The 25,128-nt window shown below is 36.1% G+C and overlaps 1 protein-coding gene across 3 annotated transcripts in view; it reads left to right on the top strand.

The window, feature by feature from the left end:
• Positions 1-25,128, top strand: part of ADCY2 (adenylate cyclase 2) — a 223,684-nt gene that overhangs the window by 137,495 nt on the left and 61,061 nt on the right. For all 3 annotated transcript variants that reach the window (XM_090137122.1, XM_090137121.1, XM_090137123.1), the window contains 8 exons: positions 10,048-10,196; positions 11,473-11,584; positions 12,624-12,751; positions 17,889-18,047; positions 18,404-18,536; positions 18,863-19,039; positions 20,394-20,437; positions 23,022-23,102. In XM_090137122.1, coding sequence (XP_089993248.1) covers positions 10,048-10,196; positions 11,473-11,584; positions 12,624-12,751; positions 17,889-18,047; positions 18,404-18,536; positions 18,863-19,039; positions 20,394-20,437; positions 23,022-23,102 — 983 coding nt within the window. The remainder of the gene's footprint in view (positions 1-10,047; positions 10,197-11,472; positions 11,585-12,623; positions 12,752-17,888; positions 18,048-18,403; positions 18,537-18,862; positions 19,040-20,393; positions 20,438-23,021; positions 23,103-25,128) is intronic.

Below are 25,128 nucleotides of genomic sequence, written 5' to 3'. Positions count from 1 at the left end.
TCCCTGACTCCAGACTGTTTTGCCTACAACAGTGTCCCAAGCAAATAAAGATACCTTCTTATATCATAGAGCTAGGTACCTCATGGTTTTAAGTATAGAATTGTAGGCAATGTTCCTTTCTGATTGTTTCTCTCTTGTGAGCTTCTCAGCTGTAATTTTTCAGTCTTGTTTTTAGGATTTGGTTTTTCTCTGTGCATTGGATGTGGTCTTTAGTGGGGATCTCTCTTGGGGATCTCTTTCCCCTAGGTGGCAAAGCACTTGAAAGTTAGGCATTTACCACATTGGTGTTTCTTAGGATTAAGTCTGAAATTTCCCTCTGAATCTTTGAATGCCTAAAACAACTGTATAAAACACTTTGGGAGTTATATGTGCTCTAATATTGAAAATGTTACTTGGAGCTTTTTGGAAAATAAAATGAAAGTAATTTGAAAGCTTTAACTCTTGATATAATTTACATAATTTAAATTCTGTAATGAATGAGCACCTTGTGACAGGTGCTCATGAATGATTTATCACGTGTGTCTAATCTTCTGGCTTGCCTGGGCCACACTGAGTAAAGAGGAATTGTCTAGGGCTACATCTATGAAAGTTGCTCTGAAAGTCGATTGAGTTGGCACCGCACTGATCTCTGCACCCTGGTTTCAGTCCAGGTAGGATGCTGAGTGGTGGGTGTACACCCATGGCTGGGCTGGGCTACTTGACAGGAAGAGCCACTGCTGTGGTGGAGTGGGGCATGCGGGGGTGGCTGCAGTGATATCTGTGCCAGGCCACAGGTTGCACGTAACTGGTTTATTGTACATCTGCTGTTTTCTTCCTGCTAAAGTTCATCGGAATACAAAGATTTCTTTTCTTCATGCTTGTTTTTCTGTGGGAACATAGTTTTTCATTTAAAACTTTATTTAGTGAGTAGCAAAAACAATTTTGAAAGATCAGATGGGAGACTTAAGTGGATATAAATTAAGTCAATAAATGAAATAGAAACTTTAATTCCCAGTTTACAGATATAAACATTATTGTTTCCTTTTCTTTAGACAGTTGTAACAGAAGGTCTGATTTATAAGTGCAGTAGCAGAGTATACTGTTTTCTTATTTTTTCTTAGGGTGAGTCAGCTTTTTGTTCTTGGAGGTTAGAAAGTGAGCTTTGAATGAAGTGATGCTTACTGCTGCTCTGTAAGAAGGTGTTAAAATATACTGCTTACATCATTGAAATTTATAATCCTTGCATCACTAGGAGTAGTACGGATTTTACTGCAGGCTTACTTTTCATTTATATTTGAATGACATGTATCTTGAAATAAATACTACTTGAATTACCTTTTTCCTGCATTAAAATAAGTCATTCTGTAGGTTTGTTATTACCTGCCTCTACTTCTGATGAATCCAGTGAAAATACTGATATTTTTTGTTCATTTTCATTGCTGTCTTACTGCTTGTCTGACCCATTCTGAAGTGTTTATGAGCCCACAGTAGGTGTAGTTGGGTGACTGATCCTTTGTTTTCATCCTTTTGTTTGGCAATTATTTTTGATCACACAAATGTCAGGTATCTATGTAGTATCCAATAAATATTGGATAGTGTTATCATCAAAGACAGAAATTCATTCTTCCATGTGCAGTTGGTATTCTGCAAGCAGAATGTTAAAACATCTTAAGAAGTCTGAGAGAACCACCCATTTCATGCTAACTAGAAGAGCAAAGAGAACTTACGCTGTTACTATTCTTCAGATATTGATCTGCTACTTAAGTGCTGTAGAAATACTTTTGCTTTGGATTTGCTGCTTTTAGCAGTGAGGTTTGACCCTAAACTGGACAGCTGGAGACCTCTGCTTTGGGGAAATGGTCATTTATACACTCCACAAGCAATACTCTAGCATATGTTTTTTGATAGCTCATTTAGAAAAATACGAAGACGTGAAGAGAGAGATTTCTCATTTCTAATGAAAAATTCATACGAATCTTCTCATTGAAATGGTAAATAAAATGTATTTGGAGTTAGTGCTTAACCATCTAAAAGAAAGGGGAGGAAAAGCAGCTTGAATATTTCAAATGTTATTTTATTTGAAAAAGGTAAAGAAAAAAGACGTGAACAGTTAATGATATTTGGTACTAATGTGTCATTGACGACCATTTATAGAGATTTTTTCATTATATCACTCAAACTCCCTAGCAGAAGACTTCCAGACCCATTGATGTTAATAAACCTCATGGAGCAAAAAAGTAATCTTCAGTTGCTGCTTTGGCTTATTGCACTGTCAAACTCTGTGCCTGTGACTTCACCATGTGAACATGCTAGCCTACTGTGGTAGGCTTTCATTCTTACCTGTGCAGCTTCTGACACACACTTTCTTGACTAGTTTCTTTGCCTACCAGGTTAAGAAAATGAAACTGCATTTAATGTATGTACTTCCTACATTAAGAAAGTGACTTGATAAGGAAAGTGTTATATACATTACATAACACCTTGCACATCAGTAGATTGGCTTAGTGTCTGTAGAAGAAATTTCACTTCTCTTCTTGGCATTGATTGATAACCTAAATGAAATTGCTTTTGGCAGCTGATCATACTTCATTCAATACAAACACCTCTTTACTAACTTATATTAGTTTTGGAGGGTGTTTGAAAGATATTTAGTATATATCCACAAAGAAATGAAGGTTGTTCTTGCTCTTGCAAGTTTTCAGTGGCTTTTTGTGTGCTTATCATGCTTTGTAGTACTTTGCCACTGTTGAAGACTGACACAGTAATGACCGTTAATCTTACCAAACATAATTCGCAGAATGCTCCTTCTGGACATTCAGCAGTAGCCTTGATTCATAAACCTTAAAGCAAGACTTAACAAAATCAGTCTGAAGCTAACCTTGAAATCATGTCAATTAATTAAGCAGCTGTGGCTATGTATGTCCTTATTTTCTGTTTTTACTTTATTGTTTTATTGTTTACTGACTTGGAACAGGAAGCAGCAGCAGATATGCATGTATTCTGAAGATGTAATGATCCTCATTTGCAAAATTAGTCATAGACAGCCAGCATATGCAAAGGATAATTTATGCATAAACATTAAGCATCCCTCAAGTTCCTTGAAGGAATTTGTCTTTGCCAAATACGTGGTGAGCTTATGCATTTAAATGAGGTTTCAGATCCATCCACTGAAACTGTTGCAGAGAAGTGGTGCTTTCAGATAGTTCTATGGTATGTGAAGATGAAGGTGACCAACTGGGATGTTAACAGCACAGACACAGAGCTGTTCAGCAACAAATGGTCTAGGCACATTGAGTGTGCAGAATGGTGCATGTTTAGTGTGAAAATCAATATTCCTATTCCTAACAAAAGCCTTGATTGGTTCTACCGAGTTCTGCTCTTGCTGAATGAATATGCCCTGCTGCAGGTGTTTTGTCTTTGAAATATTATTGACTGCACTCCCTTCTGGAGGCTTGGGTGGGAAATCAGAACTGGCCTAGGGGCAGTGCAGGGAGGGCAGCCAGTTTCTCACAGCGGCACTGGAGAGAAGATCCCAGGTTACGTTGTCACTATGTATGTGCCTCTTCTTCCAGCCCCTGCCAAACCCCTGACCTGCAACTGGTTCCCTGAGGTGACCTCATTGCCACTGTGTAGTACCTTCCTGTAGGTCACTATGTGCTGTCCCCTGCTCCACAGCCCTGACCTGTTCACGGTTCCCTCATGGACATGTCCCCTCACCGTGGACTGGCCCGGAGATCGGGCTCCTCAGCTGCCACCCCAGGTTGCCATGCTGACTCAGCCATGAGCCCTCAGTTAGGGCCCAGTCTTCTTGACATCCTGTATGCTTGGCTTCCTTCTGGCTGGAGCGGCAAAGACGGGAGACACCTGTCATTCTCCTTATGTGAAAATAAATTTGTGTTCCTTGCTTGGTGAGGTAAAGAGGAGCAGGGGGACAATGCTCTCATTCAGCTTATGTGTCTAAGTTTTTAGGTGTCACCAACCTTAAAGTTTCCCCTAAAGGAGCATGAAGAAATAAAGTCTTTTGTTGTTATACTCAAGAATTTTTTTAAGAATCCTTTTTTACTTGAGGGAAAAAAAAACCATGGATGAATTTTGTTAGCAACACAGAGCCATTTAGGAGGCTGTTAATGTATAGATTCATATTCATAATACTGTCATCAGAAAAGATGTTACCTTTGGCTTAAAATCTGTATTAACCACAAGTGATAGGAGAAGCAGAAATTAGAAATCTAAAAAATGTTTATGTATTACAGAGGTTGTGATATATAGGATTAATCTTTTAGTGCTTTTTTTCAAGCCTTAAATCAGCTTGAAAGTATTAAAAAAGAAAAAAAAAAAAAAAAAAGGAACAGACAACAACAAAAAAACCTATACGAAGAGATGGACTGTAGCCAGACAGGAAGAGTAAAAATAATAAGTCAATATGAAATAATAGACTTCTAGGACAATTTTGTATTTGTAAATAAATAGAATGATATACTTTACTTTGCAGGGAATTAAGTCAAAAATGTTTTTAATGGGAAAAAGGTTTCTTTTAAATAACTTTCCAAAATTAATAGATTTAGTAAGATGTTTGATGTAAAGATGTTGAATATGCCCATTAAAAAAAAAAAAAAAACACTGCTACTGCAAAAGAGCACAATCTTGAGGGTTTTGAACAGTGTAACTGGAAATTGTGAATGGAAAGATTCAGTGAATTGGTATGTGATAGTGTTCTGCAAGAACCAGTTCTCATTCTTTTTGCTATTACACTTTTTTTTTTAATTAATGAGCTAAGAAATATGTACAAAAATCATCACAGACAGTAATTGTTGCAGAAAAGCCAAATATTGGGTTGTTAGTCAAACAGTGAGATGGAATACTTTAAAACTTTATTCATCGAGTCAAAATGCTCCTTCGTAATAGCTGTCTTGAAAGTCATCATTCTTAAAGCAATGAGTGTAAGTCTTAGCTAGAAAACTGGAAGGTTGCAACTTTGAAAAATATTTTGTAGCCTCAATGGACAGGAAGCTCCAGCAGTGTTACAGCAGAGTTGTGTAGTGTAAGTCATGGATGTCTTGAGGGGAATAAGGCGGCAGCAGGGTGTGTACACTGATGTACTGGAACACTGCATAAGAAGTTGTGTTAAATGAACTTTCAAAAAACGTCTGAAGATTGTAGAGGATTTAGAGAAGAAACCATAGAAAATAGTGGTAGGAGATTTAAGAGGCTAAGTCTGTTTACTTGTTAAAAAGAAAATGAAGTTATCTGATTATTTAGTTTCTTTACAGGAGAAAATGTAATCTTCATCTGAGAAAGCTGCAGTGGGAACAAGATTAAGAAATAAATACAGAATACGTTTTGAACAATTTTTACCAGTTCAGCTAATCAAGCAGTAGAACAGATGGCTAAGGAATTGATGGATTCCACATCTCTTGATATCTCTATAATTGAGATTAAATACCTTCCTTTAGTGCATATGAGTAAAACACAATGTATTGGTCTCAGTGCAAAGGTTATAAGGCTGGTGGAAATTACTAACAGACTGAATTTAAGGGAATAATATCTCTACTTAGTGAAACTTCATCTCCTTTTCCAGTTAGGAGTCCGAGTCAGCTTTAATAAAGAAATGTGTTATAGGTGTTTATCCTAGTAGGTATATTTAAAAGACTTAATGGGAGCTAGTAAGACAGAGCCATAACTTGCCAAGTAAGCATCCTGTTGATCCCTGGCTTCATCAGACAAATGGCAGATTCATCATTGTGTGATAAAAAACAGTGACTCCCTTTATTGTAGATTATTTATTGATACATTTCAAGGGCAACCAAAAATTTGCATTTATCCTTGTTTACTTGTAAACTTTGTTGTGAAGCTGGATGGCTAATTTCTTCTAGAGCTCTCACTGCTGACTTACTGACCTAGCTTGTCACATATGCCACATCATTTTGATAACGTGATCTAGGCTACAGAAAATAAAGCTGTATTCAGTGCCCCCAGATGACACTAAAGAGATATAATATCTCTATGTTGGAATATATAGGACAAAAATGTCTCTATACTATTTAATTGATCTTCACGTATGTCATCTGTATACAATGTAAACAAATACATAATATATATGTAGTTTATATATTCAGAGAGAGTGAGAGGGAGAAAGAGAGCCGTATCAGAATACTCCAGTTTCTCCATGACTGTGTTCCGTTATCTATATTATTCTGGATATTGGAGTAGAGGGAGAACTGTTTTTTCTTTTTGGCCTTTAAATCTATAAGTTCTTTAAGTCACTTTCACTTAAGTGAAAAGAAGAGTCGAAAGCCATGAAGTCTTGTACAAATGAGTGAATCAAAATTAGTAGTTTACATAATGATATAGTAGTGAGTAGATAAAGTACTATTGCCTTGGGCCAAAAAGAGTTTGATTTGTGAAATAAGCACTTAAGAAAACGTACTGTTCCAAGCATTTGAAGATATTTTTTCTTGCTTATGGCATAAGTCCAACATGACCTCCATTGTGCAAAGTACTGCAAATTTAATTGCTACCTTGTAAAAACTGATGTAGAGCTGTGATCTTTAACAGATGCACTAATTTATTCAAAGAAGAATTTATCAAGCTTTAGGTAAGTGATGTGTACGTGGGAATAATGGGCAAAATCATCTGTGTAATTCAGGGACAATTCTAAAAAGGAAGTCTACTTGCATATGTGAATTTGGGAGTAATGGTTTGTTAGATATCACTGAAAATTCAGTTAAACAATCTAGGGATGATGGCTAGTTGCTTGCCGTGTAGAGGGATCCAGATGAACATGTTCAGAAAAGAACATAGCAGTTAACACTTTCAGTACCTATAGATATTAAAATGTTGAATTCAGTATGGATTGTGTTCTCGATCTTATGGTCCTAGAGCTCAAAGTTCTCAGATAGAAGAGATTTGAGTAGCGAGCCATAGAAAATACTGATATTCAAAGAGCTTTGCGTATATGAAACATGCTCTAAAGTTATGTTGGTAATAATTCAGTGAAAGGTATTCTTGAGAAGATCTTCACTACTGTGATAGAACAGCAGTTTCTCTCTCAGCACAAATGTACACTGTTGTTATTTTTAGTTTGAAGGCTTTTAAATGCTTCATCTGGACCTGCATTAAAAATTACATTTTTTCTCAAAGTCATCTAGTTTGTCAGTTAGCGTTGATTTTATTTTTGAGAGAACGGCACAGAATGCATTATCAAATAAAAAGCCATCATAAGCAGCATTCTTGATTGATTGCGTTCTTTGCACTGTTCCACCCTGCAGAAGTTTCAGTGTGCAACATCCAGTGATACAATTTGAATAGTAATTATTTTTGATCCTTCTCCTGTACTCTTTATAGCCATCAGAGATTACAAGATTGGAAGAGGTTTCTTAACGATCTTTTAGCAGAAATAAGAGATGACAGTGCATCTTGAACCATTTTGTATTTTGCTAGCTCACTAGCCCAGTTGAGATTCAATTTCTTTCATAGTTGTCTTTCAGTGAAAGATACCAAAACTAATAATCTACATGTAACATAATTTGTGACTTGATAATGCATTGTCAGAAGAGAGACTAGTTGGACTGCGCTCACTGTGTGTGATTGACAATAACATTTATTTTGTACCACTGAAAAAGTGGAAGGAAAATTTTCTTTTGGAGGAGAGTTCTGACGTGATGAACAGTTTTACCAGAAGATTTGTGCAGAATGAGATAGTGGTCTGGAATGAAGAGAAGAAGATAGGAAATGTCCCAACTTTCCTGCTGTCTCCTACAAAGTGACAACATTATGTTTTCCTTTTCCTCTTAAGACTTGTTAGCTTTTAGTTGGTTTTATTCTGCTTCCTGCAAAGCCTTTTCCTATTGCTTTCTTAAAAACTTCTGTTTCTGTTCTCTTTGGCTTTTTCTCTTGCCTCTCTGAGATTTCCATCAGTAGCAGCCTGGACACTAAGTGTCTGCCTCGCCATCTTTCTGGAATCATAAGAGTCATAGGAAAATAGTGATCTAACTTGAATTTACTAGCTGGATCATAACAGTAGCCCAGTGAAGTAAAACTGGAGTTAAAATGACTTAGCTCTTTGTTGTCTGTTTAATGATGAAAGTCCTAATCTTTTCTGTAAGTCACCAAATGTATGGTACCTTTCTGTTTGATAAACAGCAACTTGCAAGAGTAAGCCTTCTTTATGGAAAAAAATACTACTGGTTTTGGAGACATTCTTTATAAGCTAGCAAAATATATTCACCAAAGACTGGTGGACTATATTAAAAATGAAAATCCATTGACTTATTGGGTGTGTACCTCATACGCTGCCTAACTGTACTGAAGTTAATCATTCATTTCAAGAACTAAGGCTACATTAACATTTTAATGAAAAGTCAACTGTAGGTGCTCTTCCCAGTTATAGTATGTCAAATCTGAGATTGTGGTGATGGGAAACAATATATAGTATATATAGTATGTCTTTTACTTCTTGCTTCCTGTAGTCAGACTAGAGACGTGTGTTTGCTTTGAGGATTTGCCTCATGACTTGTCTTACTATTTCATAGAATCATTGAATGGCCTGAGTTGAAATGATCATCCAGTTTCAACCCCCCTGCTGTAGGCAGGTTTGCCAACCACTAGACCAGTCTGCCCAGAGCCACATCCAGCCTGGCCTTGAATGCCTCCAGGGATGGGGCATCCACAACCTCCTTGGGTAACCTGTTCCAGTGCGTCACCACCCTCTGTGTGAAAATTTGTGTGATGTCACTTAGTATACGAAGATTTTCCCATACGTATGTGAATCAAGGTTACTTCTAGAACTCAGCAAAGTTAAAATTATTAACTACGTAAAAAGAAAAAGGGGGGGAAGAATTGGTTCAATACTACTTAGCAACGAAGCAAGATTCTGTCTTGATTCATTGGAATAGGAGGTTATTTTGCCAAGTGTGTGCAGGATTGGGTCCATAGGTCTTTTGTATGCTAATGTTGAACTCACAGCTATTCAAATGCTATGGGGAATGGAGGGTCTTCATTACGTGTTACAGAAATAGACAGCCAAGTGAGCTGTAAATTTAAGAGAGGCTCTAGCACTGTTAAAACTATGATCTTCTCAAGGCCATTAGACCTGAACAAGAACAATTATCCTAGACGGAATGTTGAATTAATGATTGCACTGCTTCTGGTTCCCTTGGATAGGACTGCAAACACTGCAAAATTATATGTTGTGAACCACAGAAATGCATCACTATGGATAATACCTGCAGAACTTGCACATTTTGAGGTTGTCCTCTTTTCTGGCACAACTATTTTTCTCTCCGATTCCATCGTGGGCTTTTACAGGGGCCATCTCCACATTTGTTTAGTTTTCTGTTTTTGTACTTAAAGAGGTTTAGCCTCTCCCCACTGCCTTACCAGAAAGTAGAGAATTCCCATGGGAAGTTCAGTTTTGAGGTGGAGTATGATCAAAGCTGAAATTGTTTTTTTGCAGAGTTCTAGCCATTCTTTGGTTTAGTTCAGTTTGCAACTGAAGTAGAAAATAAATGAAAAGCTGTCATGGGTAAAGCAGGCAAAATTAAAACGTACTTAGGTAACAGAGCTTCTGAAGGAGCAGATTGTTAAGTGTAATATGAAGAAAAGATCAGAAAAAAAATGTGTTTTTTTTTTTTTTCATATAGCTTATTTCCTTTTTTGCTTTAGAATATTTTCAAGTTCTTTAGAATATTTTTCTCAAAATTTCAGTTTGGAAAATGCCAAAATAAGGGGAGAATATGTATCAAAGTAGATAATTTTGTATTTATATAGAAAAGTCAAACATTTTCTATATGTTCTGCATCTGAGTTTATCTTTTTAGTCTAAAACTTGCTGAAATATGAATAGGTATTAAAAGTACACCTAAGAAAAAATAGATAATACCTGTAAATATGTGTATATTCTGTCCAGTTCTTCAACAAACTGATTGATTTTGGAGGCTGTATCAGGCAAATGCAAGCTTCGTGGAACTGTTATAGCATCTTCATAATAAACAATGCCTTGCACAGTATTGCTTCCGTGCTGATTTTGTTCTTCTTGAAGAAATTATGGATGTTTCATTTTAAATTTTAGGAGCGTCTTCTTCTTTCTTTACTGCCTGCTCACATTGCCATGGAAATGAAAGCAGAGATCATTCAGAGGTTACAAGGTCCCAAGGCAGGTCAGCTGGAAAATACAAACAACTTCCACAACTTGTATGTCAAACGACACACCAATGTAAGGTATTGTACTGGGATAAAATTTATTACAATGTTGAAAAGAAGAGAAAATACTGAGTAACCAAGAAAATCATTGTTTTAATGTATTTTTCAACAACTTAATGTTCAGCATCTAGCATATTTTTATTTATTAAATGCTGACAGCTCCGTGTTCCAGAACAGCAAAAGTGATGATGCAAAGAAGGTTTGTTTAGAAGATGGATGCTTAGTAAAAGCATAAACAGGCTTTCTTCAGAACATCTTAATTCTTCAGTTTAAAGTACCAAATCCCGCCATTGCTTATTCTAGTTGAAATTGTGGTTTGTAATTTATATTACTCCAAATTAGTAATTGTCCTAACTAGAGCAATTTGTCAGGTTATAAATAATGTAAGTAGAAACTACTGTCTCACATACATACTTTACATATTATCTAAAGATAAAATATTCTGCTGACAAATCTAATTACTTATTCATTATGAGTTTCTAGAAGTTTAAAAAAAAAAAAAAAAAGATGGCTTCTTTGCTAAAGACACAAAAAAGCAACACACTGAGATAAGTGAAAAAATTAACCATTTATTTCAAGTATTCCTTAGTATTTAGAAATGATTTTCAGGTTTTTTTTTTTTTTTTGGACTGAGAAGGTTATTGAATGACAGTCACAGAAACTACATTTTTTAAGCAAATATTGCAGGATGTTGGAGGAAGTTCCTTTTCAGTTGTAAGCAAAACTGTTGTTTCATTTCTATGAATTGACCAGTTTTTCTTGTTGAGAAGAAATATTATGTGTGATTTGAATACCTTAACAGTTGACCTTTAATTTAATAGTCTGAGTATTAACTGAACAAAGATGTAAATTACTGATAGTAAATCTTGACAAAAAAAAAAGTCCACAATGATAAAAAGTTATTAATTCTGATAACAAACCTGTTTATTGAAATTACTTCTATTGTTACATTCTGAGCTAGTGAGTCAGAAAAAGATTTCTATTTTTGAATACAGTATAACATATATACATATAGAATGCCTATAAATGCCCATTAATATAGACATATGTAAGAAGATAATACCTATTAAAATAGGTATAGGTATGTATCTCCTACAGCTGTAACGTTTATAAAAGTAAATGCAGATGTGCCTGTAAATACAGGCATACTTATTGCTTTGCATGTAAGAGTGGCCATTTTGATTACAGGCACGACAGTGCCAAGTCCTGAATGCTTACTTTCAGCTTTTGCTGTTCATTCATAAGTTCACATTTTGCAAAACTATGATGAAGCTTCTGTTTGTTTCTGTTGTAGCATCTTGTATGCTGATATTGTGGGATTCACTCGCCTGGCCAGTGACTGCTCACCAGGAGAACTGGTGCACATGCTGAATGAGCTGTTTGGCAAGTTTGATCAAATTGCAAAAGTAAGTTTCAACTGGATTGCTACTGTTAATTTAAATATTGAGTTTAATTCTTAATTCAATTCTTAATTTAAATCCAAGTCGTCTTTAAATATTTGTTCATCTTGAGTGCTCTTCTTTCTCTGAGAAGAAGCACTTCTTAGGCTTTCACAGGAAGATTAGTCTCAAACCACGTGAATTAAAAATCTGGCCTTGGTCTTACAGCAACAATGTGTTTCTTCCTGTGAGACAGTCTGTGAAAGCCAAGAAAGCTCACTCTGATAGGGCCAATATAAACAGATCTTGGAGCCCTGGAAAGCTTAATTGGATGATGAGCAGCACTTTAAGTAGCATTTTGACAATTACGAAGATTAAAGAACTCAAGATAGAAAAATGTTTACATCAGTTTTCTCTGGAAAAGCATATAAGAGACCGGATGACAAGAGAGACAATATTGATCAAAGTAATTTTAATTACTGACTGTAGCCTCTTGATTACTCAAGAAAAGATTTGAATATAAACATTACATCAAACTTGATGCTGTGTTTGACTGTTGTGCTAAAACAGACAATATTTTTTTATTAATTTGAAATCTAATGTCCAGCTTTGATTATAAAACAAAACAAACCATTGTATTGCCTTACAGAGAGTATAAAAGATAGAAATAAGATTATGATTGCTAGTTTCAGCAGGTATTTCATGATTTGATTTTATATTTCAAATAAAGTAGTTTATATGAAGAGTGTGTGTGTGTATATATATGTACACACTTCATAATATATGGTGCTTCACCTCAGTTCCTCAGTCTAATGTGTAATGTGTATTTTGCAGTGGACTTTTTTTCTGGTTTAATACATTAAAGACCGTAGAAGATGGAGGAATCACTGCTACAAAACTCTCTGACAGTGCTTTTTTTTTTTTAGCAAGCCAAATCCTTCTCTATTAAAACAGGCGTAAGCAGAATAGTTTTGATAATATCACTTAAGTCAGTCTTTTTAGTAGTAACACTCAGTTTATGTAAATGAAGTTGAAAGTGATTATCCGATTTTTCTTTTTCCTTCAGGAAAATGAATGTATGAGAATTAAAATCCTAGGTGACTGCTATTACTGTGTTTCTGGACTACCTATATCTCTTCAAAATCATGCCAAGAATTGTGTGAAAATGGGACTGGACATGTGTGAAGCCATTAAGTAAGTGTTGTGGTTTTATTAGATGAACAATATTCTGCCTCCCTCTACCTGTAGCTGGTGGTTGAAACATTCAGACCTGCCATAGTTGGCATGTTTCAGTACAAGGTCAAACATGATAATCTTGATCTTGGCCTCAGCAAAGAAAAATGTTGGGTTATGCCAGTCTATTCTGTCACTTCTCTACAAAGATGACTAAGAAATTGGAGGATCTCATGAGAAGAGACTCAGAGCAAAGACTGTTCATCCTTAGAAGTGAAGGCTCGGGGAAGTTATCAAAACATGTAAGGGCTTGAAGGGAAGATATATAAAGGAAATGGATCAGGCATTTTCAGTGACACCCAGTGTCAGAAAAATAGGCAGTGGGCACAAACTGTAACACAAGAGGTTCCTTCTGAACCTCTGGAAACACTTATTTAATTTGCAGGTGGCTGAGCACTGCCACAGGTTGCCCAGAGAGATTGTAGAGACTCCTTTATGGGAAAAATAATTGAAACCCAGCTGGTACAGCCCCGAGCAACCTGCTCTAATTGGACTTCTTTTGAGCAGAGTTTGGACTAGGCTGTCTCCAGAGGATCTTTTTGATCTCAACTAGTCTGTGATTCTGTCAAGATAAGGTGGTAAATATAAACATCACTTATTTGGGAAGCTTTGGCTTTTCACAGTCATGATGCTGCCACCCACCTGTTAGTCAAATGGCTCTGTTCAAGGCTTGAGCTCCTGATTTGTAAGCTTGGAATTGTGCTGATTAGGAGTGGTTGCCACTCTGCAGAAAAAATGTTATTAAGATGCCTCAAGCACTTAGCCTGCAGAGTGATATTGAAAATATATACTGAAAACATCTTTAACAAGTTTGTGGACCTTGGGCTGAGAAGTATACCTTCCATTTTGTTGTATAAGCAATAAGATGTGTATGTCTTAATAGACCTGAGGTTTAGGTTTAGTTTTGACTTTTTCTGTAATTAATTTTTTTAGGGGAAGACTTTTTCTCTATATATTTTTTCAGTTAATGTGTTAAGACACCGTTTAGAATTCTGCCCTTTTCAACAGTGCTTTGGATTTGTGGGTTCCTATAATTGTCCCTTACTTCTTTCCCATAATTGTTGCACTTGTTCTGTCTTGGAACAAAGTATGTGATAATCATAACATGATTTCTTTTGAAATAGCAGTTGCAACTTACTTCAAGTAATGCAAGTAACTACAGGAGGCTTGATGTGATTGTGAAATAGGAAAAATTGTTTATAGCTGTTTTGAGTTACCACAGTAGGTTATCTGAGGATACAGCTTCAGACATGCTTGCGGAATACCCTAGCTTACTACTGAGGTATAGATTGAGAACAGGGTATAGGCAGTTCTGAAGGTAATAGGACTTCAGAGATGTCATGCAAGAGGACAGCTTTACTCCCTAATACCTCTCCTGTCTGGTACCTCAACTAAGTGAAGCACAGAAATAATTCTCATGTAAGCTACCTGCCTTTGATGAGTTCTGCCACTGAAGTTGAACACATTTCAGCATGAAGTTACTTAAAATTTTGGTGACTGCACATCATCCTGAAGGGTCCTACATCTGCCAATCCAAACACTTCAGATCCATGTATTACAGGTTATTTACTAAGCAAGGATCTGGTTCTGCTATCCTGTTTAGAAAACCTTTTGAGAGAAGAAGACAATTAAAAAAACTTCCACTTTTATTTAAAACCAGATTGAGATAGCTCATTGTGTATAATTCATACACGAAGTTTTTATCTGTTAGGAGTTAAAATACTGTAAGTGCTTGCTTATAGCAAATTTATTAATGGCAAAAATATTTTTTCAACTGGAAAATGGTTTCCTTTGATTAAAATTGTAGTATATCTTGGTGACCTTCACTTTGAAAAAATATATGTCATGTGGAGGCCTGTGTATTTGGTGGCCACCTGTTAGATTTGTTTTTTGTAATAATTTGATTTTGGTTTTAAAATCTGTGATGTATATGTGTGGTTTGCACCTTATCATGAAGTGGAAAGATACATAGAACATTACCTCAGTGATTAGCTAAACAGGCCTACAAAAAATGATTCTTCTGATGCTTCTATACTGCATGTGTTTGTGCTTATAGCCTTGAAGATTTTTTTTTTTCAGTTGCCTAGTCTTGTGATTCAGTCGGGTAGAATTACTGTACGAGTTTGTTGGTTAATTGAAATTTTGTTTTTCAGTGTTTCACTGAAATGGTGTGGTATTTCTTTAAACAAGGACGTACCTCTCCTTGCTTTAGGGATCTTTTGTGAAAATAGCCTCAGTAAAGGAAAGAAATTAGGTTGCTGCATTTTCTAAAATTATTTTTCCTCATTCAGTTATGGTTGTACCTTACACTGTGTCCAAAGAAATGTATTTTTATGACACTTTCAGTACTTCTACTTGGCTAGCATTAAAACTGCAGATTGGATTGTTCCCTCTGTTGCTTTCACTGGATGTTTTCTCTTTTTTATTTAGGTACAAAGAGCAGCATTATTATAATTAAATCCTTCTCTGGCATATTAGGAATTAAAGTTGATATCTCTTCACTAGAGTTAAAAGAGAGTCTGTCCCTAAATTCTGACACTGTAGTCATTGGTTTGGCATTTTTACCGTGTCTTACTTTCTCTTTTTCCCAAACTCTCAGTGAAAATGAGAGCTTTTTGGTTTGCATCTCAAAGGATCCAGGTGCTGTATGATAGATGTGTGTTAAAAGCATTCACTTGGAATTTCTGTTCCTTTTCTACTTTTGAAGAAAAAAATGTGGAAAGTTACAGGCAAATAGAAAAAACAATACAAAGCCATAACTGCCCTTTCCAAAGAACTAGAAGTATAATTTTGCACATCACAAAGCAGTACTTTACTTGAACTCAGAGAGCAATCTTTCAGTTCATCACACTTCATAATTTCACTGTTTTTTTTTAAAGTGATGTTCTTCTCAAGCTGCTCACAGACATGGTCACTGCTAGTGCTAGTTGATCAGGTCCTCCTTGTAAGTTCAGGTTTGTAGTCTCAAAAATTATATTTCAGTTGTGTAGCACATTCTGATCTAACTTAATTGCTGTAGTCTGAATTGACAGTGGTTGTGGACTTGGTGCCTGAATTATTACAGTCTAATTGCATCAGTGTTAAGATATGCGGAGTCAGTACCCTATGTTTTGAGATGCTTTCAAAATATTATGTCAAGTACGGCCTCTAGAACAAGAAGCTGTAGTAATAGTAGTACGCTTGCTGTAGGAAGTGTGTAATATGATATATTTTGGACAAAATATGTTGAACATATGTGCTGTCTTCCTTCTGCCATACTTCATCCAGTTCTCTGTCTGGTGACTATAATTTACATTATTCTCTGTTGCAAATTCTCAAAGGCTGTCTTTGATTTGATAGTGTGAAATGAGTTCCATTTTAGAGGGCCGAAAGTGAAAGAAAATATTGGATGAGGCTGTTGTACCAATTTGGAAGTTCCATTTCTTAATTCATGAGAACTTATTTTACTGCAGACTTTGTGACATCCTCTGCAGGATATGGCAGGGCAGCCTTTAGGAAAGCTCTCTTGAAGGATAAATGTTCCTCTTCCACGGAGACCAGATTTGTAAAACATGTTTTATCTGGAGTGTTAAGCTTGTATTTCATCATACTGTGCACAGCAAAGTCGTGTTTGTCATTTGTGGACTGCTTGAAAAGGTTATTTACAAGCAGTCCATTTTCAAGTGTGTCAGCTACAAGAACAGAGTAAAATGGTAAAGTGAAAAGAGATATTAATAAAACTTGCTAGAGATTAAAGAGATTTAAACAAAAGTTTTCGCTTTTCTTTTCAATAATTTCAAAACACAGTTTAACAGAATACTTCATAAAATCAAAGAATCATTAATGTTGGAACAACTACCAAGATCATCCAGTGTAGCCATCAACCCATAACCACCATGTCCACTAAACCATATCTCTCAGTGCCACATCTCTGTTTCTTGAATGCCTTCAGGGATGGTGACTTCACCACCTCCCTGGGCAGCCTGTTCTAATACCTCACCACTCTTTCTGAGAAGAATTTTTTTTCCTAATGTCCAACATGAATCTTTCTATTTATTTTCATTTTCCACCAAAAGAGCACTTTGAGTGATTAGAAGTGTTATTTGCCTTAACAAAATAAGACCATTAAGTTCTATGTTTCCTTTCAATAAGGAGGAAGAAGAGGCTAGTTTAGTTCTGTAATTCCAGAGGCATAGAGCTAATGGGTATTGTCACTGAGACTGAAGATGTTGCTAGAACTTTGAATCTGACCCATATGCAAGAAACCATTTGGATTTATTATTCACTGTTGGTTCCATCAACAGAGTTCTCCCAAGATAAATGTTACATGTTCTTTATTGGCTACAATTTGGTTAGTATGAATTGGGGTTTAAATTAGTAAATCCAATTTAGTTAGAGTAATATGATCTTCCAGTTTCTTAGAACTGCATCTGCAGACATATGAATTAGTTGGATAGCTCACTAAATATGTAGTTAGATACCCGCGTGACAGATGAAAATGTTCTAGCTGTTTGGCTTTAGTCACCCACCTGTTACTCAGGTGTACATCTTCTGGAAAGATTAATACTTATCTTATGTGTAGGGCTCTTCCGTGATTTCGGATGAACAGATACCTCAGCTCTGTCACTGGAAGGGTCAGAGCTTTACATCTGCTATCCCTGGTGAGGGCAGCCTCTCATCTTCTGCATAACAAGCTATTGGGTAGGGCACTCAACAAGCATGTGGGAGACTGTTGAGCCTATATTCTTCATAGCCTGAATGATGCTGAGCCTATTTCCGTAAAAACTCTACAAGCCACTGTTTGTATAGGAACCTGAAGTACTGCTTTTTTCCTTTTTGCTGGAGAACCATTTGCAAGAAGGCACTCAAGTATATTGGGACCTGATAGAAGACAGATATGAGAAAGGCTGTCCCTACCCTAGATATTAGGGTCTTCAGGTGGAAGCTACTGTAACAGTAATTCCAGCTTTCCAAAATCTTCATTAGATTGTTGTTGCATTAAAAACCAAATCAAAGAAATAGATGGTATCACCATTGTTCCTGTTAATTTGTGTGTCAAATTAAAAGAAAGCAAAGGCTTTGTTATGTATATTAACACAAGTTTTCTTCTCAACTACAGGAAAGTGAGAGATGCAACTGGAGTCGATATTAACATGCGTGTAGGAGTGCACTCTGGAAATGTACTTTGTGGAGTTATTGGGCTACAGAAGTGGCAGTACGATGTGTGGTCGCATGATGTCACTCTGGCAAATCACATGGAAGCTGGAGGGGTCCCAGGGTAAGAGGCTTCTCTGTTAGCCTTTGTACACACGAGTCTTTGTTCTGCGGAGGAATATGCAGGTACCATGTCTTTGGTCATCAAACCTCATGAAGAATCCTGGGATAATTCTTAGCATGTCTTTAAAGAAATGGATACGTAGCGTTTCCTGTGATTTAAGGAGTATTTTTGTGGAATGAAACTGTTAGATTTATGTCCATTAGAACTTCTGAAAATGAGATTACGGAGATTGCAAATGAAATAAGCAGTGCATCAAAAGTATTTCAAAAAGCTAGTAAAAAAGAGGTTGATGAGCTTCCAGTTATACTCTTGATCAGTGTTCGTGATTCTGTCATTCTTTTAAAATATAATTTCAGCCGTGTTCACATCACTTCAGTCACCTTGGCACATTTGAATGGAGCTTACAAAGTGGAAGATGGGGATGGAGATGTGAGGGACCCATATCTGAAAGAGCATAATGTTAAGACTTACTTTGTAATCAATCCTAAGGTTAGTAGTACTTCTGTTTTGTGGCCAGTCCTAGTTATTTTTAAGCAGGACCACTAACCTGTTTATTGAGTAATTTACTACCATAATATATTGATCAGAGCTATTACTGATTTCTTCAAATGCATGTTTGCATTGCCAATCTTTCCCGCTCTTCAGAAATAAGTCTCTGATATTTCCCAGCAACATCATTATGAATTGCAGATTCTTAGCTTCTCTCCATTTTGAAGTTCCTAAGCATGCAGATAAGTGGTAGCAGATGATGCATTAGTGCTTCTGAAGGTAATGGACACCAAGTGTGATATCATTTTTTATTCTCTGTCAACCAGGGAGAGAAGCGAAGTCCTCAACACCACATTAGACCTCGACATACTCTTGATGGAGCCAAAATGAGAGCTTCTGTCCGCATGACCCGGTACCTGGAATCTTGGGGAGCAGCCAAGCCATTTGCACACTTGCACCACAGGGACAGCATGACCACTGAAAACGGCAAGATTAGCACAACAGTAGGGGCCTACTTATGTCATTTCATACAATTTAGCAGTATTTGAAAGAAAAAAAGGTGCTCACTGCTAAATACCTGGTTATTTCTGATGGAGGAAAGTACATGCATTTGTACTGGACAAAAGCCCAAGGAAGTTTATAGGAGATTTTCCACTGGGTTATGAGTTTTGGATTAGACTTTGAAGAGCCATATTTTCCTTTTAGGGCATCTCTGAATCATAAGAACTCAAGTATACTTAACAAAATGCATGATTTTGCCCTCTGAGCTTGTGCCACAGTCACAGCATGTAAAATGGCTGCTGTTCACAATGTGGAAACAGATTCTGAATGCGAAGCCAGATTGCAATACCTTTAGGAACAGATACTTTTCATGCAGAGACAATTCCTGAGATTTAATAATTATTTAGCAACGTATTGCATTTGGGACGTGGCCAAACGCGGAGCAAATGCTATGAAGTTAGAATATTCCTGTGGTACCTGGGGTGGACTTTTTAAGAACCAAATCTTTGGGAACCAAATCGATGTATACTGTAACATCAACCTGTTGAAAGTGTACTAACCAAACTGTAAACTGAAGCAAAGACCCTGAGTATCACAATGCTATTGTATGTCACATCTCTTACACTGAGCAGAAAATATTTTTTTTTAATTTTATCAATACTATCTTACTGCTGTCAGTAAGGCAGTTTCTATCTTGCACATCACATTATTCTACTTCTAAAAAGCACAAATTTAGAAATAAATTCTAAGTGTTTTAAACATTAGTGTTCACTCCTATTTCCATTATATATGAGAGCATAAAACTGAGCCACCTAAGCAATCTTGTTCAATAAATACAGTGCATCAGAATGTGGATTGTGACATGCTCATTATAGAAAGTACCCAGCTGTCACTATTAATCACAAAATAAAGGTGGTTGTGATGGCTGCTATTCCTCATCAATAATAATAATGTCCATAGCTTGTACTTGGCCACTCAGGTCTGTTTTTTCAAAAACACTTAGTATTATTTTTTTGCTGAAGCTGGCAGGAATTTGGGCTGTATTACAACAGCAATATATAACAGTTACTTTGAAGCAGTAACTTTCTAGTAAAGAAAAACATTTTTGGATTCTGGTGGTTGTATTGGTAATTTATTGCTTATTATGATGGATCATTTTGTGTCTGGATCATTCCATCTTCACCACTGGCTGGATTTTTCTTTTAAGAATTTTAATCTAATGCTAAAAGTATTTATATTGGAAAAATTTCTCCTCACTTGACCCTGTTTTCAACACTAATTTTAAAGTGAATTCACATTAATTATGTTGTCAAAGCGTATTATAGTTATGAGCTATTTTCTTTTGTCTTTTATTAGGATGTTCCCATGGGGCAGTATCATTTTCAGCGTTGCAGAGAGAGGTAAATTGATTTTAAAAAAATCAATTATTCACATAAATTCCATATATATACATATAAAATGTATATTTGCATTTTTATAGGTATAAGACATACTTTCAAGAGAGAGCAATTTCTTATCCAGATTACTTTCTGAACTGACGCCTCACAGATAGAAAAGAGCTATGAAAACAGATTTTGCTGATATTTAAGAATTGTGAATATACTTCCTTCTAACAAATAAGCATTATTCAGAATCACTATGTCAGTGGCCTCCTATTTACTTCTGCTAACATTTGGCTTGTTCTTTGTGCGGAAAATGGTGTACAGGAAAATTAGGAGAGGAGATAGAGTGGGGAAGAAAACAGAAGTTGCGAAGGATTTTTAGTAAATTGTGTTATAACAGCTAATAATATGGACTGAAAAGCATATTTTGTTAATTGCTTTGTATTTGCATTGTTTATTATTGTTTCAAAGTTTATAGTGTTTGCAGTAGTATTTTGTAGACCTTCTGTAATACTTTCGTTATGCAAAATGTTTGCACAATCACATCAATTTTTTTCATTCCCCTGCTTGTTGTTTCAGTGACTAGGCCAAAGCAGTGAGAAAAGGTCACTTTCTCTAAAAAAAAAAAAAAATCAGAATTTTAAATCAAGAAAAGAATGACTACTCTTTAAAAAACAAGCCTAACATTGTCAGGATGCTGAAATGTTTCGTTTTTATTTAAATGACCTGATAAGACTTTAGATAATGCCTTTCTTTCAAAATTATAAGAAACATTGCAGATACTGTAGGAAAGTTTGAAAGAGCCATTGAAAAATTTCTATTTTTATTATCTTTGGTTATGCAGACAAGTCATTCTATCTACTCCTTCCCCATCATGAACAGGTTGCCCAAGGAGGTTGTGGATGCCCAATCCCTGCACGCATTCAAAGCCAGGCTGGATGTGGCTTTGGCCAGCCTGGTCTGGTGGTTGGCACATAGCAGGGGGTTGAAACTAGATGATCATTGTGGTCATTTTCAGCCCAGGCCATTCTATGATTCTGTGATCTGCCTACATGGTGAATATCTCATTAACCAAAATAGAGGTTACTGGGGAACAGTGCAAATACATGAAGTATTCCTAAATTTCAGAGGTTGAGCAAGTTTTGACCATGTATGCATTATATTAATAAACACAGTCTCTGGTTTTTAAGCCCAGCATGTATGTTTGGACAGTATCTCCAGAGAATGTGAGTCAGCCCTGTAGTAAGAAGTACATTCCAAAATGTATGAACAGGTACAAACGTTGCCATGCTTGTTGATAGCATGCTATTGAAACCAGTTTCTAGAAATGATTACTAGAGTCTCCTGTCTGTACTGAGGTATATAGCTAAAATTTTAGGTATGCAAGTTGGTCATTCCCCAGGGATAGCGCTGAAATGATTATAGGCCATCTGAAAATCAGTATTTTATCAGAATATGAAAATGTGAGTTTTGAAGCCTGACTGTAGGCTTCCATTTGTGGCAGTCAATCTTACCCACAGTGTGTGTATATTGATATACACACACTGTATATTGATAGGGGTATACCAGGAATGCTAAGTGTTATTAGATAATGTCTCCTCCTGTGTGGTTATTCCTCATAGGCAGAATGGTCCATATGTGAAAAATGAGCTGTGAACAAATAGTCAATCTCTGTAGCATTGATTAGGGCATGAAATCAGTTGGGTTGTTCAAAGCTACTGAAAATACATGAATATTGGTTTCTCAGCGCATGTGAATCCTGCAACAAGTTATTGTTTATTGGAAAATGACTCAAAAGCTTGACGTAGAAGTTGTTTGTTGCACCTTTGAAAGTTTTGAATTTGTAGGTTAAGGAAATTCTGGTAAGCTAGAAGTCAAATTTCAGATCTGATTGGTAAAACATGGTTATTGGGTTAACGTTAAATTTTCAAGGCACAGAGATATAATCTAGCAATATTTGAAATATAATGGCTGTAAAGACTGTTGCTGCTGAAAGAATCGATGGTGTTTGTAGTAATGTTATCAAAGGCAAACCCTCTGCTGGGTTCATGCTGAGTGTAGTGAAAATAAGACTTTTTTTTGTTGTGTTCTAAGTTATAGAAAGAGGAACAAGGCACATGCTTAAAACATTTCAGACTTGATGTTCATACTTCTTACTAAAAACAAAATATTTCCAAGATAAGAACAGTAAGCAGGCTTTCTGTAGGGAATGTTTATTATACAGTAACACACTATTGGTCATCATACAGTCCTGACAAGGATATTTAAAAATGGTTGCAATAAATGTTTTCTGAATTGGAGCATATTTCTGTTGTTTTTATTAAATTCATGCCACTGAGGAGGGCTTTTTCTCAACTTCAATCTCTTATCTTTTCTTAAAGAAGTTTCATATTCTTTTTAAGTGCTCCCAAATGTTTATTGATTGACTGATAGAGGGACAGGTGGAGCAGACTGTTTTTGTCAAGTGCTTATGAGGCTCAAGTTGTCTGACGCCTGTAGAAGCTTTTGCAACATAAATGTTGACCAGATAATTATACAGATGTTTATTTTTAAGGTTTATTAACAATGTAATGATTTTAATTTCTCACATTTTTCATTTCAGAACAAAATCTCAGAAAAGAAGATTTGAAGAGGAACTAAATGAGAGGATGATTCAGGCCATTGATGGAATTAACGCTCAAAAGTATGTTTCTATCCTCTGTTGTCTACTTGATTCAGCTTTGACATAAATCTGTAATAGCGGATAGCGTGTACTATTTCTCCCTCCCACATTCACAGAGCGTTCTTGAATGAGTAAAGGTAGCACTGCTACCAGGATAGAAAGCTCTGCACGTTGTAAAGAAGGATGTATAGTACCACTTAATACTACATAGATAAAACATTGCCTGTGAACCATGGTATGACAGAGGTTTTGGCTTACCTTGATTTTCATAACAAAGGTATTTTTGTCTCTTTAATTGTACAATCATAGCTGTTACTCTACTGAACTATGTCATCTGAGAGCAAAGAAATATGACATAAAAATAATCGACTCAAGAATCAGAATGATGTGAAAATTAATGCTTCACGATTATTACAGAAACATTTCCTCAGAATTACAGACTTTCCCTAAACTTGTAGTTTAATATCTCCCTCTTCCAGTTGCATAGTTGAATTCTTAGACTAGGCTATGCTTGATGGTGTATTGAAATGACTGGGAGAGGCAACATGCATGTGCTGCTTCTGTGTCCTAGGAAGTACTGGAGGTGGTGTTGATGTCCTCTGCTGGTGAATGGATAAGACTGAGAGAAAAATCAATACCAGTCCAAAAGAAGTGTGCAGATTTCTTTTATGTATCTGATAAAAATAATTACTCTCAAAGTGTGGATAATGATAGAGAAAAAACCGCAATTCATCACTGTATTTCTGTTACTCAGAATCTTAATTAGCTAGGTATTACTCCTAATTATTAAATGTTCATATATCATGTTTGTTTTGTTGCTTTTTGTTGCTTTTTTTTTTTAACATCTGATAATTCTGTTATAAGATGCTTGCTTTTAGGAAAATATTTTTTAGTCATTATTTATAGGTCATCCAAAAATACAGAGAAAGAGGAGTCATCTAATAGACAAAGACTTCTTAATATACCAGACTTGCTTAAAACATCTATGCAAATTTTGACAGCTTTCACGTTTCTTCAGATAAATTTCCTCAGCTAAGTGAGCTCTAAAAATGATGGTTTGATATCAAAGGATTGTTGTCTTGGTTTCAGCTGAGACAGAGGTGTGTTTTTTTCTTCATAATGCTTAGTATGATGCTATGTTCTGGCGCTGGGAGAAAAACAGTGTTGATAACACACTGATGGTTTAGTCATTGCTGAGCAGTGCTGTATGGAGTCAAGGGCATTGAAACTTCTTGTACCCTCCTGCTGGTGAGGGGAGTTGAGGGGCACAAGGAGCAGGAAGGGGACAGAACCAGGGCAAGTGACCTAAAATGCCAAAAGGATATGCCATATGACATCACATGAAAAAAACAAACAGAAAACTGAGGGGAGTTGGCCAGGAGGACAGCTGCTGCTGTCCACGGAGTGGCTGGGCATCACTTGGCAGGTGGTGAGCAATTGTGTTGTGCATCACTTATTTTGTAAATATTTGTTATGTTACTGTCATTACTGTTATCTTCTTTTTCTTTTCTGTCTGTAAATAGTTTTTGTCTCAACCCACTATTCCTAATTTATTATTATTGTTATTATTGTTATTATTGTTATTATTCTCTCTCCCATCTCACTGGGAAGGAGGAATGAGTGAATGACTGCATGATGTTTAGCTGCCTGCCGGGTTAATCCACAACAATTGTACAAATACATTAGGAGAAATTATCATTATTCCCTGGGAAATCTGTCCTAAGTGGCCTTGCTTGAGAAGGGGGATTGTACAGGATGACCTGCAGAGGTCTTTTGCCTCAGAGAATCTGTGTCTTACTGAATTCTCAAAAAATCTGTGGCTTACTTAATTAGTGAATGCATTCAGAGACTTTTAGGAACAAGAGAGAAAAAACAAAAGTAGCTGCAAAAGCTTCAGTTCATTTTGTGAATTACACAGGGAACTACAGATGGGTAAGGAATGATTTTACATATTACACAGACAGCATAGATGCCTTCCAAAACTAGATTCTCTACCTTGATCTTGGATCAATATATCACTTAAGACAGATTATTTGATTGGTTATTC

Source organism: Phasianus colchicus, chromosome 3 (genome assembly GCF_987193195.1).
Source record: "Phasianus colchicus chromosome 3, bPhaCol1.hap1.1, whole genome shotgun sequence".
NCBI classification, from domain to species: domain Eukaryota; kingdom Metazoa; phylum Chordata; class Aves; order Galliformes; family Phasianidae; genus Phasianus; species Phasianus colchicus.
This window is presented reverse-complemented; position numbering and strand designations above follow the sequence as displayed.